Source organism: Cervus canadensis, chromosome 25, assembly GCF_019320065.1.
Source record: "Cervus canadensis isolate Bull #8, Minnesota chromosome 25, ASM1932006v1, whole genome shotgun sequence".
NCBI lineage: Eukaryota > Metazoa > Chordata > Mammalia > Artiodactyla > Cervidae > Cervus > Cervus canadensis.
Genome location: NC_057410.1, coordinates 42,650,630 through 42,671,769, shown reverse-complemented (window position 1 = coordinate 42,671,769; position 21,140 = coordinate 42,650,630). Strand labels below are relative to the sequence as shown.

General features: G+C 36.2%; 1 protein-coding gene and 1 long non-coding RNA gene across 5 annotated transcripts in view; one reads left to right on the top strand and one right to left on the bottom strand.

Annotated features, from left to right (window-relative positions):
- METTL25 (methyltransferase like 25) overlaps positions 1-21,140 on the top strand; it is a 305,346-nt gene that overhangs the window by 58,706 nt on the left and 225,500 nt on the right. For all 4 annotated transcript variants that reach the window (XM_043447081.1, XM_043447080.1, XM_043447079.1 and 1 more), the window contains exons 6-8: positions 1,316-1,410; positions 8,260-8,289; positions 12,549-12,622. In XM_043447081.1, the coding sequence (XP_043303016.1) occupies positions 1,316-1,410; positions 8,260-8,289; positions 12,549-12,622 (199 nt within the window). The remainder of the gene's footprint in view (positions 1-1,315; positions 1,411-8,259; positions 8,290-12,548; positions 12,623-21,140) is intronic.
- The window catches only part of LOC122427532, a 79,742-nt gene that overhangs the window by 24,311 nt on the left and 34,291 nt on the right, over positions 1-21,140 (bottom strand). The window lies entirely within an intron of this gene.

The following is a 21,140-nucleotide window of genomic DNA, read 5'->3' as shown; positions in this document are numbered from 1 at the left end:
ACTAGCATTATTTTTATTTATATTCCTGGGGCAAGGAATATATCTTCCATCTTCCATCTGATTATCAAATATGGTCAATTATAAATCTTAATGAAAAGAAAGAAGGAAATCACTGTCACAAGCTCATGTCTATATGAAACTTAAATTTTCTCTATTTTAATTGAAAACCATCTGATATTTCATAACACAGAAATTTATTTGGTGGAATCTACTTCAACAGTATTGCTTCACTGGTAGCTCAGAGGTAAAGAATCCATTTGCCAATGCAGGAGACATGGGTTCAGTCCCTGGTTTGGGAAGATCCCCTGAGGAGGAAATGACAACCCACTCCAGTCTTCTTGCCTGGGAAATCCCATGGACAGAGGAGCCTGGGGGGTCACCAGGGTTGCAGAAGAGTCAGACACACTTAGTGACTAAATGGCAGCAACAGCCTCAGTAATACTTCGCTTTAAACCATTTTCTTATTTTCTAGTTTTATTTTACTTTTTAACCTAAGAGAAAATTCATATGTATCTCAATTTTCTTTTCATTACCACTGTTTTGATAAACTTGAGTTCTTATTTTCCAGGCCTTAATTTAAAATAGATTTTTTTTCCTTGTCAGAAACGCTGTGTAATTAATAGTTGTTCATAAGGGGTTTTAACATCAGCAAGTTACATATATAACTCTATAAGTGAGTCAACAGCGGATATATGTGATTAAGTAGTTAGTGAATGCTGACTTTTTTGTTGTTGTTACTTAAACCATAAATGCAGTTGAGCCAAACTGAATCACAGTTGAAAATGTAACATCCTATTAATATAATGGAAAAAAGAAGAGTGCATACAGCTGTTCTGGAAAGTGAACATTGTGGCTGGGGAAAAAATATTGATGCTTCAACATTGTTGGGAATAAATTAATATTGTTCTAGGATAAGTTGCCAAATGTCACATTTAATACATCATTTTATTAGAAAGTTGGGTCAGCAGGAAATGCCCAGTATTTCATTGCTTATCTTCTGTAGTTACACTGAACATGAGGAGTATTTCCATTTTAAATTGCTTTTGCTAAATCTTTGAGAAATCATTTTGGTAAATTGGTTGGTATCAGACCTGGAGCTTGACTACAAAACAGCTGTTGTTGAGAAAATGCCATTTTCATAACATTAATATGTTTTCAATTAACATACTGGAATGAGCTGTTAAACATTACCACTTCCATGTTTAACTACTGTTTGACTTTCAAATGACTGATTTGCGCACTCAACAGATTATTTATTTTAACTAAAAGAGGAAGAATTTTATTTAAATAATTCATATTTTTCTTCCATCTGCAGAATATACCCAAGAAAGGTGGGGATTTCCAATGTGCCACTATTTGAAGGAAGAGAGATGGTGCTGTGGCCGTAATGCCAGAATGTCAGCCTGCTTGGTAGGATTTTTTCTTTCTCAACTAAGAGCTTTATCCAGATGTTGCTGAATTTATTTCTTTGGCTCTGTTAAATGCCAAATTTTGCAGAGCATCTTTATTAAAGCTTTTATGCACTGCAAATTATGAGGGGGAAGAAATGGCTTGCCCTTACAACATTATTCACTCTGCATGCAGTGTGGTCACAATTTATAGTTATACTTTAATTCTGCATTATGGTACTTAATTTCTTACATGTAATTACTTTAATTATCATATAAAATGTACCAACAACCAGTTCTTAAACACAGAATTACTTTAGTGCTTTATCCACAGCTCTGTGGGGTGGGTGGGTGTGTGTGTGTGTATGTTTGTAGCAGATCATTTGGACTCCTAAGATTTCATAAAATGGGAAAAATATTATTAAACTGTCTGGGATAGGAAGTACCTATCTAGTTAAGTGAAATCTGTGTTTAAAATGTCTGAGTTGGCTCTTATCCTTAGATCTAGAGCACTTTGGCCCACAGTCTTCTCTGTTTGTTGGTGTTATATTGGTCTAAAAAGGACCAAATGCCAGTTAAATGGTGTAAATGGATTTTGCCATCACAAATGTAAAATATAGTTTCTACAATAATGTTTCTAATGTGCAACCCCAAGGTAAATGAACTATTATGCGGTCATTATTTTGATAATTTTATATTGCCAGTAACACAGCAATGTAAAGAAATAGTGCTGCAGTGTTCTAGGTCATGTATCTGAGCGTTCACTTAGAAATCTATTTTTGCTAAAATAATGATTTCCTTTGATAAATCCTCTTAAAACATTTTTCTGGGAATTTGCCTTGTTCTTTCATTATATTTATAGATAATAGTCATTTAGGGTCTTGTCAGAATGGCAGCTCATTTTTAGAATGACTTGATTCCCAGAAGGTTGGCAGCTTATACCCTCTAAGCAAGAAGAAATTGAAGTAGCCTTTTGTAGGGAATCTGACTTCTTGTTGTTTTTCAGTTGTGCAGTCGTGTCCAACTCTTTGTGACACAATGGACTGCGCAAGCCCGGCCTTCCTGTCCCTCACCATCCCCCGGAGTTTGCCCAAGTTCATGTTCATTGCATCAGTGATGCCATCCAGCCATCTCATCCTCTGACACCCTCTTCTCCTGCTCTCAATCTTTCCCAGCTTCAGGGACTTTTCCAATGGGTTGTCTGTTCACATCAGATGACCAAAATACTGGAGCTTCAGCATCAGTCCTTCCAGGGTATACTCAGGGTTGATCTCCCTTAAGATTGACTAGTTTGATCTCTTTCCTGTCAAAGGGACTCTTAAGAGTCTTCTCCAGCATCACAGTTCAAAGGCTTCAATTCTTTGGCATTCTGCCTTCTTTACAGTCCAGCTCTCACAACCGTATGTGACCACTGGGAAGATCATAGCCTTGACTCTATGGACCTTTTCCAGCAGAGTGATATCTCTGCTTTTCAACACACTGTCTAGATTTGTCATTGCTTTCCTGCCAAGAAGCAATTGTCTTCTGATTTCATGACTGCAGTCTCCATCTGCAGTGATTTTGGAGCCCAAGAAGAGGAAATCTGTCATTACTTCCACCTTTTCCCCTTCTATTTGCCATGTAGTAATGAGGCCAGATGCCATGATCTTAGTTTTTTTAATATTTAGTCTTAAGCCAGCTCTTTCACTCTCATCCTTCACCCTCAAGAGGCTTGTTAGTTCCTCTTCATTTTCTGCCATTAAAGTGGTATCATCCGCATATCTGAGGTTGTTGATGTTTCTCTCGCCTATCTTGAAGTCTGGCTTGTAACTCATCCAGCTCGGCATTGCTCAAGATTGCTCAGCACATTGGTTAAACAAACAGGGTGACAGCAGACAGCCCCATCATACTCCTTTCTCTATCTTGAACCCGTCAGTTTTTCCATACAGGATTCTAACTGTTGCCCCTTGACCTGCATGCAGGTTTCTCAGAATTCAGGTAAAGTGCTCTGGTATTCCCATCTCTCTAAGAGCTTTCCATAATTTGTCATGATCTACAGTCAAAGGCTATAGCGTAGCCCATGAATCAAAGATAGAAGTTTTTCTGAAATTCCCTTGCTTTTTCTATAATCCAGCGAATGTTGGCAATTTGATTTCTAGTTTCTTTTCCTTTTCTAAACCCAGCTTGAACATCTGGAAGTTCTTGGTTCGCATAATTCTGAAGCCTAGCATGCAAGATTTTAAGCATGACCTTACTAGCATGGGAGATGAGTGCAATTGTCCAGTGGTTAGCACATTCTTTAGTACTACCCTTCTTGGGGATTAGGATTCAGTTCAGTTCAGTTCAGTCGCTCAGTTGTGTCTGATTCTGCGACCCTGTGGATTGCAGCATGCCAGGCTTCCCTGTCCATCACCAATTCCCGGAACTTGCTCAGACTCATGTCCATCAAGTTGATGATGCCATCCAACCATCTCATCCTCTGTCATCCCCTTCTTCCCCTGTCTTCAATCTTTCTCAGCATCAGGGTCTTTTCCAGTGAGTCAGTTCTTCATATCAGGTGACCAAAGTATTGGAGCTTCAGCTTCAACATCAGTCCTTCCAATGAATATTCAGGACTGATTTCTTTTAGGATTGACTGGTTTGATCTCCTTACAGTCCAAGAGACTCTCAAGAGTCTTCTCCAACACCACAGTTCAAAAACATTAATTCTTTGGTGCTCAGCTTTCTTTATAGTCCAACTCTCACATCCATATGTGACTACTGAAAAAACCATAGCTTTCAGTATCCGACCTTTGTTAGCAAAATAATGTCTCTGCTTTTTAATATGCTGTCTAGGTTTGTCATAGTTTTTCTTTCAAGGAGCATGTGTCTTGTAACTTCATGGCTGCAGTCACCATCTGCAGTGATTGGAATTAGGATTGACTGTTTTCCAGTCCTGTGGCCACTGCTGGGTCTTCCAGAGTTGTTGACATAATGAATGCAAAACCTTGTTGGAATCATCCTTTTGGGATTTAAATAGTTCTGCTGGAATTTCATCGCATTCACTAGCTTTATTAATAGCAGTGCTTCTTAAGGCCCACTTGACTTCACTCTCCAGAATGTCTGACTCTGGATGATTAATCACACCATTATAGTAATCCGGTTCATTAAGATCTTTTTTATACAGTTCTTCCATATATTCTTTACATCTCTTCTTGACCTCTTCACCATCTACTAGGTCTCTACCATTTTTATCCCTTATTGTGTCCATCTTTGGGTTGAATACTCCCATGATGTTTCCAGTTTTCCTGAAGAGATCTCTAGTCTTTCCCTGTTTGTTGTTTTCTTCTATTATTAAGCATCGTTTATTGAAAAGGACCTTCTTGTTTCTTCTGGCTATTTTTTGAAACTCTCTGTTTAATGGATGTGCCTTTCCCTCTCTCCCTTGCTTTCCACTTGTCTTCGTTCTTCAGCTGTTTGTAAACCCTCCTCAGATAGCCACTTTGCCTTCTTGCTTTTCTTTTTCTTTGGGATGGTTTTGTCTGCTGCCTCCTATACAATATTACAGACCTCTGTCCATAGTTCTTCAAGCATAGTGTTAACTAGATTTGGTCTCTTGAATCTATTCATTATCTCTACTGCAAATTCACATGGTATTTGATTTTAGTCATACCTGGCTGGCCTAGTGTTTTTCCTGGTTTTATTTAGTTTAAGCCTGAATTTTGCTATGAGAAGTTGATGATCTGAGCCACAGTCAGCTGCAGGTCTTGTTTTTGCTGACTGTATACAGCTTCTCCATCTTCAGCTATGAAGAATGTGATCAGTTTGATTTCAGTATTGACCATTTGGTGATGTCCTTGTGTAATCTCTTGTGTTGTTGAAGGTATTTGCTATGACTAGTGCATTCTCTTGGCAGAATTCAGTTAACCTTTGCCCTAATTCATTTTGTTCTCCAAGGTCAAACTTGCCTGTTATTCAAGGTATAGCTTGACTTCCTACTTTTGCATTCTAATCCCCGATGATGAATAGAACATCTTTTTTAGGTGTTAGTTCTAGGAGGTCTTCTAGGTCTTCATAGAACGGATCAGCTCTTTTGGCATCTGTGGTCGGGACATAGACTTGGATTACTGTGGTATTGAATGGCTTGCCTTGGAGACGAACCAAGATCATTCTGTCATTTTTGAGATTGTAACCAAGTACTGTATTTCAGACTCTTTTGTTGATAATGATGGCTACTCCATTTCTTCTATGGAATTCTTGCCTACAGTAGTAGATATAATGGTCATCTGAATTAAATTTGCTGAATCCTGTCCATTTTAGTTTGCTGATTCCTCTAAGCAAGAAGAAATTGAAATAGTCTTTTTGTAGGGAATCTGACTAGCCTAAGAGAAAAGTCTGAAGATACTGGCATTAGAAATTTCACAATTTAAAAAAAAAAGAAATTTCACAATAAAATAGGACCTTTGTGGTGAGGTCTGCAATTAATGGTCCTCAAGTTTATGATACCCACATTTTAATTATCAGCAGACAGCCAAGAATCATTAGCTGTCTAAGAAAGTCTAACAGGAAAGAATAGAGATCAGATAAACAAATAGGAAAAAAGCAACTTGGAGAAAACGATTCAAAATAAAAAGAGATACTATCCAAAATAATATATAATAGCCATTAATATCCCTTAGAAAGATAAAAGAATATAGTATATTCACAAAACAAAACTGTTTGCTATAAAGTAAATATTCAACAAACTGTAAAGAAGGGTTTTTGAAAAGTAAATTCCAAACTAAAGAATTTATCAACCACTTTGCCTGACTAATATCAGCTTCTTATAGAATGCCCCTCTCCTTCTAGCTCTATCCTTGTCTTTGCTCACATGGATTTCTTTTGTTGACTAATCTTAGAAAGTCTAAGGAACATTTTTTTGGTGTTTCTTGTTTCATTGCCTTTTTCTTCATAACTGACCTTTTTTACAAATATTCAGAGCTTAAGGGATTGAGAGAGTGAGACAAAGATAGAGATATCTTTCTGGTAACACTTTCAGATGGACTGTTAAGGGTACTAACCAGGGGGAAAAAATGAATTATATTAGTGCAATCTTATCAGCATACTTTTAACCTGATAAAATTTCAAAATATTTTATTAGTATGAAATGAACACTTAGTATATTCTCTTCACCATCTATATTTATTGGCCAAGAAAAATTATTAATATTTGTAAGAAACTATTTATCACCTACCTGTTCATCCTTTATCATGTAGTCAAAAGTTAACATTTGGTTTTCTAAAGTAAACTCATCAACAACACATACCAAAAGTAGCCCTGTGTTATATGATATTTGTATTGACACCAAATAATATGTTATTAAAAACTTGTCTATCACAACATTGTTAATTGGTTATAATATTAGTCGCTCATATCTGACTAACTCTTTTCGATCCCAAGGACTATAGCCCAACAGGCTCCCACTGTCCATGAAATTCTCCAAGGAAGAATACTGGAATGGGTTGCCATTCCCTTCTCCAGGGAATGTTCCTGATCCAGGGGTCAAACCCAGGTCTCCTGCAATGCAGGCAGATTCTTTACCATCTTAGCTACCAGGGAATTGTCTATACTTCAATATAAAATAAAAAGCTTATTATTTAATAATTATCTTCTGTATTCATAACACTCTTGCTCTTGATGTTCAGGGAAGGTATCCTTGAAGTCAATGGAAAAGTTCCATTTTTTCCTTCAAACAATTTCTGTGAAGCAAACTTTCATAACATGAGCTCATTTTCCCACTAAATCTTCATGACATGAGATCATGAAAAGTAAATTGGGATTTGGAAAACAAGTTTTTAGTTCCTACTCACCCGCTAACTAACTGTGCAACTTGTGGCAAGTTCCTTTCACTGTCAGTGACCATGTGCATCTGCAAAAACTGCACTTTGGATAATCTGTAAATTTTCTTTCAGCTTTAAAAGGACATGATTCAGCTATATCTAAAAAGTAATATTTAAGAAGACATAGGCATCTGAAGCAAATATGAATATTTTTAATTAGGAAGTGTATGCAAATCTGTTACATTTGACTACTTTATGTTTGAAATATTTTCTAATTAAAGCTTTAAAAATAAAATTTTAGTTAAAATATTATGCGATTCAGTTATAAAACAATGTAAGTGTGGAAATGTATGTTTCTAAAAAAACTGAAAGTTTCAGAAGGCTCTATTCTATATTTAAATTATCACAAATCTTTCATGTATATTGTAGTATGAATATTTATTGGAAGTATTAGGAAATGTTTTATAAAAACATTTTATATTTAAATATAAATGTAAAACCAACTACATAGAAAATTGTAAAAATATGTATTACTTTCTCTTAAAGTGACTTGATCATATATGAATTTGATTTGAATTTGTAGACCATGCAGATCAAAAACATGTACTTTTGTAAGCTAAGATTTCACCCATAACTTGTCAATATACTTTTATTTAATAAAAGATAAAATAATATGTTTTTTAAAAATTGGAAGACAATAAATTTAAAAGTAACATATAAATTGTTTATTATATATGTATTATAATAGCATTGGATTTATTTGTTTTAGCTACAATAAAAGAGAGCCAAGAATATGTCTTTTTATGTCTTTCCTGTTTTCTAATTCCTTCTAAATTCAAAGGGTGTATACAGTGGCAGTGTGTATGTGTTTGTGTACATGACACAGATGCATATAGCAGCCCTAAATTATACAAGTGTACCAGTTAACATTCCTTCATGATATTAACACTTCTAAGTGTATAAACTGTTACATTATTGGTTAATTAATCTCTTTAAATGTCACTTTTACAAGCCCTCATATAATGTGTTTATAAGTCTTATAAGATAAGACTAAACATATCAACTATCTTTGTCTTATTTTTTTCTCCTTAAAGGCTCTGGAGCGGGTTGCAGTTGGCCAAGGGGTAAGTGAGAGTGTTTAATCCAGCTGATGAAAGTGATAGATTTTCTCAAAGTGCTCTTCATACTTGACCTGCTGGTGAACCTAAAACCTGATGGATTTTAATAAATACCCCCTCTTCTTGTCTCTTCTTCATATTCAAACTTACACATTTTCTGTAAGTTTACTTTATTATAAAACAGAATTGAACTCTCAGGAAAAGAAAATTAAGCTTTTAGGGAAACTTCTACATTATATTCTTATGCTAGGGTCTCATTTCTTCGTATTATATTAAACAGTCTATAAATATTTTTGAAGAATGTTGTTGCTGACTTTCAAGCTTTTATGGGCTTAGTTCAAGCAAAGATAAACAAGGTGTAGCATTCAATTTATTCTTTAACTGTAGTTCAGAGCACACATTGTATTTGGTTGTTTTTTAACTTTTTTTTTATTGACTTCATTAGTCATTAGTTGCAACAACCAAATGAGTTTTTATATATAAACAGATGTTAATGTATTCTATGTAATTGCTTTATCCTCTACCTTATGATTTATGAAATATTTAAATATTTTAAATGTTTTTTTAAAGAGTTCCTTTTAATTTATCACAAAATTTTCTTACTGGACCTAAATTTTAGAGATTTCTTTTTAGCTTCTTTTCAGAGAGTATTAATATGTCAATTTTAATTTTTAAATATAATAGTAGTAACAAGTATCGTTTACTGAGTGCTTCCTTTGGGTCAGACACAATGCTAAGAACTTTGTGTGGATTTTTCTTTAAAAAGTTAGGGGCTTCCCAGGTGGCACTAGTGGTAAAGAATCCGCCTGCCAATGCAGGAGGCACAAGAGACGCAGGTTCGATCCCTGAGTTGGGAAGATCCCCTGGAGGAGGAATTGACAACCCAATCCAGTATTCTTGACTGGAAAATTCTCAGGACAGAGGAACCTGGCAGACTATAGTCCATGGGGCTGCAAAGAGTTGGATGTGACTGAGCACAGTTTAAAAAATATTGATTGTAGCTACCTAGAAACTGACAAAACTGACTTTTTAAAGACCCTCGAGCATACTGTAAGCATGCAGGCTGTAGTCTCTGATAGCTGGTTTGCATCCTGTCTTTCATCAGTTACTGGCTTAGTGAGCTGGGGACACATCATGATTTCTCCACAGCTTAATTTCTTTATCTGTAAAATACAAGTAATAACAATCATAAAACTAAGAGTAATAATAATACCTTTCTCACAGAGTTTTTGTGAGGATTAAATGAGTGAAAGATGTAAAATGCTTAAAACAATGTCACATAGTAAGTGTTCGGTACATGTCAACTCTTGTTACTGTTTTAGGTGATTAATTTTAGATCATGAAAATGAAAGCTTGGTTTCATACAGTGCTTACCGAAGTTCAGTTCAAAGTTTGCTTTATCAATTAAAGTGCCGCATACATGGCCTCTGAGGTGGCGACTGTTACCTCACAATACACACAAGATCACTGTTAAGTGGTGAACAGTGAGCTTTGAATCTCTGACTCTGGAGCCCAAGCTCTTGACTGTAGTACAGATCAAAACAGTGGCTCCTTAGGGGCCCGGAAGAGGACAGAGCGTTAATCATAACACTGCCCCCGCGTCTGTGCGCTGCTCTTCAGCTGCCCCCGTGCTTGCTCATGTTTTACAGTCAGTCTTGTGAGCTAAGTATTCCCCAGGCTTACGTGGGAACATGATACACAGCACAAGGGTAATAGTACATCCTAGCTCAGTTAATTGTAGAGTTTTCCAGCTTAGTGCCCTCTCCACTAGACCTATAGAATGCATGTCTTCATAGACATATACATCCTTTAAGGGTGAACTCTGTCTGCTCCCTCGCATTTTAAAATTCATTAACGTGTTACGTTGACTTATCATTTGCAAAGGAAAGAAAGTAAACTCTGAGGCACATCCAGCTTGTTCCTGGAGTGGTCAGGCTCAGGCTGCCCGGAAGATGTTGACTTCCTTCCCACTTACCCCCATCTGTATTTACCAGGATGCATAGTCCTGGTTATTCCAGGAGTGCGCTTTCAAAGGCACTTCATAACTCTCTTTCCTTTCTCTTAGGAAACAGCTGTAAAGTTCTTATTTACTCAGGGTTACTCGGGAATGATCATTTATTCTATCCTGTTTGTATTCCTCTGTGCATTCCATTTTTGTATGTTCTCTTGCTTAAAGGATGTTTCTTGGTCTTTTTGGTGGCCTTTCTATAATCAGTTTTTAATAACAAATACATGTACATGTATTTCTAAACTATCTGAATATCATTTTATATAATTTTTCTAAAAGGCATGAGAAAGGAGAGCTTTATTTTTTAAGAGTTTCTTCTCAGCTTTCCTACATGAAAGTGTCTAATAAAAAAATTGATGACAACCCATCTTTGCCAAAATGTGGAAGAAGCAAAATAGCATCGTGGCTTGGTAGTGGGACATCAGAGCCAGGCTTCCTCGGCTCAAACAACAGCTTCAATATTTTTAGGAGTTTTATATAAAATTTACATAAAATTGAAGTTCCTATCCATTATAACTAATCAAATAAAAATTAATTTTGTAAGCCATTTATAATTCTAATATTTCACTTCATTAAATATTTCCCAGAATGCCTTGAATTTCAGTAGAACAATATTAGTAGGTATTAATATATGAAAAGGGATTTCAACGTTTCTGTGAGAGAACTGAAAGGATTTGGAGGAAATGGGGGACAGATAATAGAGATTGTAGGTACTACGGAAAAGAATTACTAAAGATCCAAAAATATCAAATAGAAAATATATCCAGGGATGGGAAATTCTTAATAAAATTTTTGGAAAACTCTTCAGGAAAGGAAAGTTTATAAATCAGAGATTTTGTCTTAAGTCAAGGAGTTGTATTTGGAAAGAAATTTTGTATAAGGAGTGTGCCTTTTGAAGGTTATAAATTTTCGTGTGGGCACTCAGTATACATATGTCTGCTTTTCAGTCAGTCATTTAGGAGTTGGATTGGAAACTGCGATATTACTAATACCATTTCCTACTGGAATCACCCTTCTCACTGGCCCCACCATCCAGTGAAGATATAATTTGTGTTCCAAGTACTCTCTCAAGATCCTACAAGTCAGATGTTCTCCAGTGACTTAAGAAGGCAGTGCCATCCGGTAAAGGCCCAAGAAATAATGATTGGCCCTCAACTGCCACCTTGTGATTTTTTTCGTCTCAGCGCCTGGGGCACACAGTGTGGGAACTTGATGTTAAACGGGGAAGTGGGGCCGTAGAACAGGCTTCCTGCCTGAGCACACAGGCAGAATGTTTATTTTCTGCTAAACTCCACTCGAATCCAAGTGTGTTTTAGTTGAAAACAAGTGATAGTAACAGTGTGCAGCTCAGGAGGAGAAGTGAAGTTACAAAAGGATAACTCATTAGATGTCCACATTTCATTGAACTCTATCTTTAAAACAGTTTTTAGTTCTTATCTTATTTGACTATTCAGAGGTATTCAATTATTGTTGACCTCCTACCATGCTTGCTCATTTTTTTTTTTTCCCAACAGTAACTTGACATGGAAACAGGGTTATTGTTCCTGATATTTGTGTTGGATTTTCCTATACTATCAGTATTAAAAGGTCTCAGGATATGGATGGAGTTTGGGCCACTGTTTGTGGTTTCTTAGTGTAAGAGAACCTGTTACATTGCCACAGTGAAGCATTTTTCTTTTGTGTATAGTACTTTATTACCTTCTACTTCTTTGAAACTATTATGCATCACTAAGGCCTTCTTCCCGACCTTTGGACCTTCATGGACACTTCCCACTTCTCTTTCCCTAGGAAATGAACATATTTTGGGGTGTCCTTATGTAGTGTAGTGCCTTTTCTCTCTGTCTCTGCATCCTAGGTTAAATCTCTAATCCACCACTGTGAGGAAAGACCCACATTCTCTGCTCTTTTGCACACATCCTACTTCTCTCTTATACAGTGCTGACGCAGTTGGTTGTGAAAGTTTATTTCTACGTTTTTAAATGATAAGCATTCCATTTGGGACATTAGCTCATTTTTCTTTGATTATTCCTTTTCTACTTCATTCACTACTACTTCTTTTATAGTTTCTTCTATTTTCTCAGTGAGAATTAGCCTCCAGGTACATTTTATTTAGAATATAAAAGTTATAATATTATCCTCTATGTTAACAACAAACTCAGGTTTCTAACATTCACTTATGGTCCCGACTCTCAAGTACTGATTTGATTTCTGTTTTTTACTTGTTTCTTGTGCTCATATATATCTGCTTTTTTTTCAGCTGCCTACTGAGTCCCTCTTCTATCGTGCCATACTTCAGGATATTATTAAAGAGTGTTATGGCATCAGCAAATGGTATGATGATTTCGTTTCAATAATAGTGACTGTCCTGTGTTGTAAGTGAAGTGACTGTTCATTTTCAGGTGAATTTATTCAGGGTCACTGTTATTAGTAGAAGAAGCTTTGAATTTGAGCATGAAATAAGAGTTCTACTGATTGCCTTTTGTACTGAAAGGTTGTTATGATGATAAAGTTGTATATGGTTATATATGTAAAATGCGCTTTAGAGTGTGAGAAGTATTGAAATGTTATGTATTAGTAATTCAGTGAATATAGTATGAGCAGGTGTGTGTGTATGTGTGTGTAAGTGCTCAGTCATGTCAGACTCTTTGTGACCCCATGGATTATATAGGCCACCAGGCTCCCCCATGTGATTTTTCCAGGCAAGAATACTCGATTGGGTTGCCATTTCCTATTCCAGGGGGTCTTCCCAACCCCGGGATTGAATCTGCGTCTCTTGTGTCTACTGCATTGGCAGGCGGATTCTTTAGCACTGCGCCACCTGGGAAGCCCAAATATGAGCAGAGGTTATATCGTAAATATTTCACAACCACTGGAAACTTAAGTAATTAGAACAGATGTCAATTTTAAACAGCCATTGTGGCCATTCATGTCTCTACTGGTAAAATAGTAGCCCTCATATGTTTTGTTTTGTTTCTGTTTTCCCCAGATAATAACTGCCTATACACAAAGGCAAGGGTTAGGAGAGTTTTTCAAAATAGTGGTTTAACAACTGCTATACTCAGGCATATATCTGCAGTCCCTTTGGTTTTCATGAGTTTCTTCCTACTAGTTATAATTTTATGATTCTTATTGCCATTTGGTTATAACGGAATTATTCTTAAAATTAAAATAGGATAGTTTTCAAGTTCTCAAAAACAAACTCATTAATAGGAATAGAAGCTATTAATATTTTCAGATTAGGTATAATTTCTCTAAGGAAAATAGTCTTTTTTTTAACTAAAAAAATTATGACATGTAAGTATCTACATATGCCATTAAGTTAATTCCCAAATCTGTATCCCACTGTCCATCTCTTTTCCAAATACTAATCTTCAAAATGTCTAGAGATGAATTTCTCATGGTTTCCTATAAACTAATTCCTTTCTCTTTCTAGAAAACTGATTTCTTTCTCACCCCAAGATGTTAACCTTGCTGGCAAAAGTCACAAAATTGTGCAAATTCATGTTCACTCACGTATTGACTGCCTGCCTTCCTTTATGCCCTCAGATCTATTCATTAGTGTGTTTGTTGTTCTGTTGTTCTCTTAATGCCTGCTTAAACTCATCTAAACTCTTTCCTAAACCTTTCTTCTCACTTAAAAATTCAAATCTCTCCAACCCTCCACATTCTTGCCTGCCTTGATTACTCAATAGATGTTATTTATTATAAGACTTTTTTTCATTCCAGACCTTTAGTAACCTTTCAGCCACATTTGATCATGCAATAATTGCTTTTGCCAGACTACCTTCCTCATTATCTTCCATTAAGCTACATTCCTCTAAGTTTCCTCTTCCTACTCTCAACACTCATTTATCTTCTTTAAGTCTTCTTCTTACTTAGCCCCTTGGTGTTTCTAGAAATTCTCTAGTGTTTTATACTCAGCTGCTGTCTCTTTATATTTCTTCTTTCTCTTAGCAGTTACTGTAACAAGAGATAACTTACGTCATGTATCCGGCTCATACCTCTTTTCTGAAGTTCAAATCTACATTTCTCAATTTAATCCGAATAGCTTCACTTAAGTACCTTAAAAATACACCAGATTCAGCCGTAGCCAAAAAACAAAGTCAGCTTCACCCCAATTCTATTGCTATTTCTTCTGTCCTTTGACTTCTTTTGTCCTTTCTGGGGAATGGCATGGCCATTATCAATCTTTAGGAGTCTTAAAATGATATTTGCTTATTTTCTTTTCCCAGTATCAAGCCACACATTCCAATAAGTTGCCAAGACTTGTACTTATTACATTTTTTAACATAGGGATTGTTTATTGTGTGGCAGGCAGTCTATCAAGTTCTGAATGCATACTATGGATCTAGTATCCACACAGGAGTCTTTCATAATCTAGTCAGGATGGCATATGCAAAAACCAAAGAAAATAAGAGAAACCCACATTCAAGAACAGCAGACTAAGTAATTAGAGCTAACTCTCTGTCTGAGAAAAGCTGAAAATGCTGAGATGTGTACATATGCATGTGTGTGGTGAGTGTATACAAATATGTGTGTTTGTGTGTATGTGTGTATTTAAATTTGTTTTTAATTGGCTGGTGAACATCAGATACTAGCAAGGTAATTAAAAATTATCAGATATTTAGGAGAAGCTGGAAACCAAGAGAAAGGAGCTCAGCTTTAGGTTTTCATTTTTCCCCAGATGCCACTTCTTAGATACACAAAAGGCAAGCTCCCTGGCAGTCCAGCAGTTAGGACTCAGTGCTTTCATTGACGGGGCCCGGGTTCAATCCTTGATTCAGTCAGGGATTTAAGATCTCACAAGCTGTCCAGTGTGACCAAATTTAAGAAAATAAATAGAACAAAGCAACAATAACAGCAACAACAGAAGAATGATCAATAGCAGCAGTGTTTATAAGAGCAGTAGTCTAAACAGAATGAATAAAATGAACAAAAATGTCCTTAATAGGAGAATGGATAAGCTGTAGTAGAATACTATGCCTTGGTGAAAATGTATGAATTACAACTACATGCATCAGCGTAAATGAATGCTGTAAATGTAAACGTTATAGAAAAAATCCTGTAGGATGGATCCATTCTTACAATTTGGAATCAAGCACAGCTGTATAATTACGCAGGAGTATATGTATGTGGTGAGCAATCAAGACTAACATAGCAAGGATAAGCACAAGCATTATTTAGCGGTGTAGTATCCTGGGGGACGGAGGGCAGTTGAGCACGCAGAGTGATGAGGTAGGGAAGGCGAGGGGCGTGTAGGAGTTTCTAAGCACTGGTAACTTCTGTTTCTCAGGTTTGGTATTGCTTACAGGGGTGCATTTTATTGACATATACACTCTATTTTTTAAATCCTTGTTTTTATTCAGTAGCAATAAAATTATAATCTCGTTTCAGACCACACCTCAGGGTTAGTTGAGCTACATATTATATCCCTAGTATCTATTGCAATCACCTCTTTATAGTAATAAGGAAAATTAAGAAAAAGTGGTTAAAAGCTTGTCTTATGTCATACAGCTTAAAAGAACCAGGACTAGGACCAAATTTGTAGTCCACAAATATTTTCACTATCCCATGCTTCTCTTTGGAATATGTTTAATATGAGTTGAGTTACAGGTCTCCTTGTAAATTCTTTGGGATATTTTTAATATGAGTTGAGTTATAGGTCTCCTTGTATTAGCAATGTAACAAGGTTACCCTGATTGGAATCTCTAGCCAGCAAGAGTACTAAAGATAGAAATAAGATCACTTAATAATTTCTTTTGCACTTTGTTTAATTTTCCTTGCTAACTAAAATATATTGTCTTCAAGTGATATCCCACTTCAGAATACTTGAAACATTGTTCGAAAGTCAAGTATAATTGTTTATATAATCTTAGAAGTAAACTTTTTTCATGAACTTAAATTAACAGAGTATCTTTACTCTGTTGATTGTAATTGTGACTTAGCATTTAACATTTATGTTAAAACTCAATAATCTGTATAATTTTTAAGATGTTATAATTAGTCCTTATCTGGAAACTTTCTAAGGGAATAAAATGCCAAAGAAAGCATTTCATGGAATTAAAAATCCTTCAGAACACTTCAAAAGAGGACAGAGAAATAGATGTATATACTTTACAATTCTCTTTCATACTGAGTACCGTAAACAGCTGTATAAGACATACATCATTTCTGATGCCTGTAATTATGAGTCAGTTTAATTTTCATTATGATTTTGCAGTAATCAGGTAAATATTTGAAAAGCCAGATCATCAACACTGGCTCACAAAATTAAAGGTAATTATTTAGTCCCTAATGTGTGGCCAAATTAGCAAGTTAGTATCTTTTAAATTGAAGAGTAGTTTGAATTTTCGGTACTTCCTTAAGGGATTTCCATTTTCAGCAAAATTTTATAAGTCTTAAGAAATACCTAAAGATTCCTTGTCTTTCAGTATATATTAGCATATAAAAGGCACAAGATAAATAATTTCATAAATGTTTTGTGATGATAGAGAAACTGAATTTTGATACTTTCTGCTTATTTTTATTTAGTATATCTCTACCTTTTCCTAAAATTTTCTACACTGATGTTGCTTCTTTGGAAAATGCTACAAGTAAGCCATGTTCTTCATTTTGTGGACAGCATGTGGATGGTGTTGGGTTCACTTGAGTAGAATTTTAATTAGATCTACTGCATTCACTTTTATTAAAAGAAAGAATGCTCACTCCTTTTTAACATGCTAACCATGCCTTATTCTGACAGAGGGCCCCCTGTCAGTCTGTTCTTCAAATCCCATCATTTATCTTTCAGAAACAGTCATGTCACTTTTCTTCAATATGTTTGATAATTCCTCTTCTTCATACTCAAAAACTAAAATATCCTTATTATTGCATTCAGGGCCATTTCTCAGGTGTCACTGATGTCCTTTCCAGCCTAAGTCACCCCGTTCTTCCTTCTCTGCACCCCAAGCAGCTGCTCATGCACCCTGTTTGTACACTAGATTATTCATTTCCCATGCAATTAATTTTGCACCTAATGTGTGTTCTTGGCGCTCCTCTGCCTACTTGAAATCTTCACCTCCCCATTCCTGTCATCCTTTCCTCCCCTGACCTCTGGCAGGTAAAATCCTAAGGTTTCCTTAAAACCCAGTTTAGAAAGCATCTCTAGTATCTTTCTCTTCTCCCTCTCACTCTCTTCTGCCATAGTACTTAATCTGTTTGATTCATTGCTCTTGTCCAATCTAAATGTACAATTAGTTATTGTGTCTGCTCCTCTGCCACCAGTGAGCCCTGGTGGCCAGTTTTTAGCTTAATTTAATGAAGTCGTATATCATAGTGGTTAAGAACACAGAGTCTGAAAAGCCTCTTTGGACCCATTTTCCCCTCCAACTACTATCTCATATCTCTTCTTTCCTTTCCTGGGAAAACCCTTGAAAGGGCTGCCAATTTCCTTCCCATTTTTGCTTGAACACCAGTCAGACTTTACTTCCATCACCCCATCAAACTCCCCTTTTTTGGGTCACTCCTGACCCCACAGTAGTCATGTACAGATGTTAGAATCAGACCAGGAAGAAGGCTAAGCGCCAAAGAACTGACACTTTCAAACTGTGGTGCTGGAGAAGACTCTCGGGAGTCCTTTGGACTGCAAGGAGACCAAACCAGTCAATCCTAAAGTAGTCAACCCTTAATACTCTTTGGAAGGACTGATTGAAGCTGAAACTCCAGTACTTTGGCCACCTGATGCGAAGAGCTGACTCATTGGAAAAGAATCTCATGCTGGGAAAGATTGAAGGCAGGAGGAGAATGGGTTGACAGAAGATGAGATGGTTGGATAGCATCATTGACTCAGTGGGCATGAATTTAGGCAGACTCCGGGAGACAGAGAAGGACAGGGAAGCCTGGCATGCTGCGGTTCATGGGACAGCAAGAATCGGACCTGACTTAGCGACTGACCAACAACAACAGTGACACCCTATGGCTAAATCCTGTGGTCAGTTCTCAGTCCTCATCTTACTTAGCCTGCCATCAGTACTTCACACAGTTTACTACTTTCTATGGAAACACTTTTTCTCTTATATGCTAGAGAAAGTCCCTCTTAAGATAGTCACTTTCTTCATTTCATTCTTTCGTTTCATTCCTTTTTTTCCCCCAGTTTATTTTGCTGACTCCTCTTCCTCTTTGAAACCTCTCATTGTTAAAGTGCTTTTTTCTATCCCCACTAGCCCGGTGATCTCATAACATCGCATGGCTTTCAATACCATTTTATGCTGATGAATCTCAAATCTGCAGTCTAATCGTTAGTGTTCCTTCAAGCTGTGTCTGACTCTGCGACCCTGTGGACTGTAGCTCACCATATTCCAGTTCTTCTAGTTGTTCTGGTCAGGAATTCCAGAGACAGTTTTGACCCCTCTCTCTCACACTGCCTCGATCTAGTCCAGCAATTTCATAGTCTCTCTAATTAAATATATCTAAAATCCTACTACTTGTTACCATCCTCAGGGCCAGCTCCCTGGCCTGGGCCACCATCACCTCTCATTTATGTGGTTATAATAACCTCCTAGTGCTCTTCCCGCTTCTGACTTTGCCCTATGAGTCTGTTCTCTACACAATAGCCAGAGTGATCCTGTTAATACTTTTAAGTGAGGCCTTCCTCACAATCTTCCCATGGCTTCTTATTCATGTGGAAGTAAAGCTGATTATTTTCACTGTGACCTACAAAGCCTTATATGATGGTGCTATCATTATCTCTCTGATCTCATTTCTGCTAATTTCCCATTTATTTGTGTCTGTACTGCCTTCCTTGCTATTACTTAAAAATAACAGGAACACTCTCTACTTTAAGGCCTTTCCATACAATGCATTCTCTGCTTGGAATATCATCACCAGATAGCCTCGTGGCTAGCTCACTCTCCTTCAGTTCTTCACTCAAAATTATCCCCTCTGTGACACCCACCATCACTCCTTTCTAACATTTTATATCCACTTTCCTCTATCATCAGCTTCTCGTTAGCTCTTATGCTACACATAATATATGGCATGTTTTACTTACTTGTCTCTGATCATTTCCCAATTCTAATGATTTTTGTTTGGCTACTTTCATTCAGAAGTTTCATTTCTTCAAATGCGTTTGAAGAAAGATAAATCAGATCCTGATTACTCTATGACAGTATTCTTCAGATTGTTGTCTGAAGAGCAGTGATTCTATAAAAATGCTTTGAGAGAAAAGAATTTCTTCATCAAGTAAATGCTTCATGTACTATCATCCTGTTTAAGATTCGAATGCACATTTTTATCTTAAAGACTCTCAGTAGTTTGGTGAGAGACAGCAGGGTGTGATGGTTCACAACACTACCCAGTCCTCACTGGGTGACAACACTGTGATCTTGGGCACACTACCTAAAGTCTTTCTGCTTCATTTTCCCATCTCTAAATTGGGATGAAAATGGTACCTACTTCAAAGAGATGTTGTGAAAAGTAGTTAGTATATGTAAAGTGCTTAAAATAGCACCGGGAACATAGTGAGTGATTGCTATTATTATTAAAATTAACCTATTGAACTTTGTTGAAACGTGTTTATTTGTTCATATATTTTTTTCTCTCAAAACTGTACACACATGTAATTAAAATTGGTAACATTAAGTGTTTTATGGGGCATACTCTAAGAAGCACAGAAAAATCTTGAAAATAATTATTATAACTCATCCTAGAATCTCGTGTGATTAATATGATTATTTGATTATTTTCTTTCAATTCCAAAGGAAATGACAGTAGCAAAATGAGATCATTTTGATTATTTTGTTTGATATCACATATATTGTTGATAGTCCACTATAGAATCCTGTGGAGTATTTTGTGTTATATACAGTAAGTCTAGTCCCGTTTAAATCCAAAATAGGAACATAGTGCAACATCCTTTCCTTTTGGTCACTAGTCCTTGCTCTCCTGACACTTTTATGTCATGTCCACCTGATGACAAAATTTCCATACCTGTCAAAGCTCTAAATGTTACAAAAAAGATATTTAGGATCAAGTTATTGTTACATGAATACTTATACATGTAGACAGCATAAATTTAAAGTTTTTATTTTTAATTATTCAATATGAACAGTTAAACTTTATTGGAATGCATCTCCTATTTAGACAGATGGGTGTGGCCTTTATAATGCCTTTAGTAAGGAAACTATTTGTCAACGATTCTCCAGAGGATCTTACACCTCATAGCAATGCAGCATAGTAATATGGGTTAGAGGTGTTCCTTTTCTTTGCCAAGTTAGAGCAGAAGGAGATGTAGAAAACAGGCATTTTCCCAGACAGATGAGTTTAAGGAAAGTGGGTATAAGGAAGTAGAGGATTTGGAAACTTATTTTTTTTTAATCAGCCCCAACGGTGTACCCCTTTCAAAGTCTTTGCAGATTCCTCACAGCCAGTGAAGACTACTGTTGCAAATCACTGTATTTAACCTTACTGCATTCCATGGTAAGTGGTCAAGCCACTTATATAAGCAATAAGAAAACCAAAACTTTCATTAATAACAAGTCAAGGTACTCATTTAAAAAATAAAATGCCAACACAGTTATATTATCAAAATTATAGTTTTATAAAGTAATATAACTACTATCTTACCAAACATTTCTGTTAACACTTTACTGTTATTGTGCATCATCTCATTTACATCTTTCTGTTGAGCTATTAAGTAGATATTAGTCCATTTCATCTCAGTTTTCTCAGTGAGAAAGTTGAAGCTCTGAGAGCTGATTTGTTTACTGCTGCTGGAATTTAAATCTATTGATTCCTTGTCCAAGTGTTTTTTTCCTAGTACAATGTAATTTTAGAGAGTATTCTTCATGAGAATTAGAGCCTTCTTGAAGTC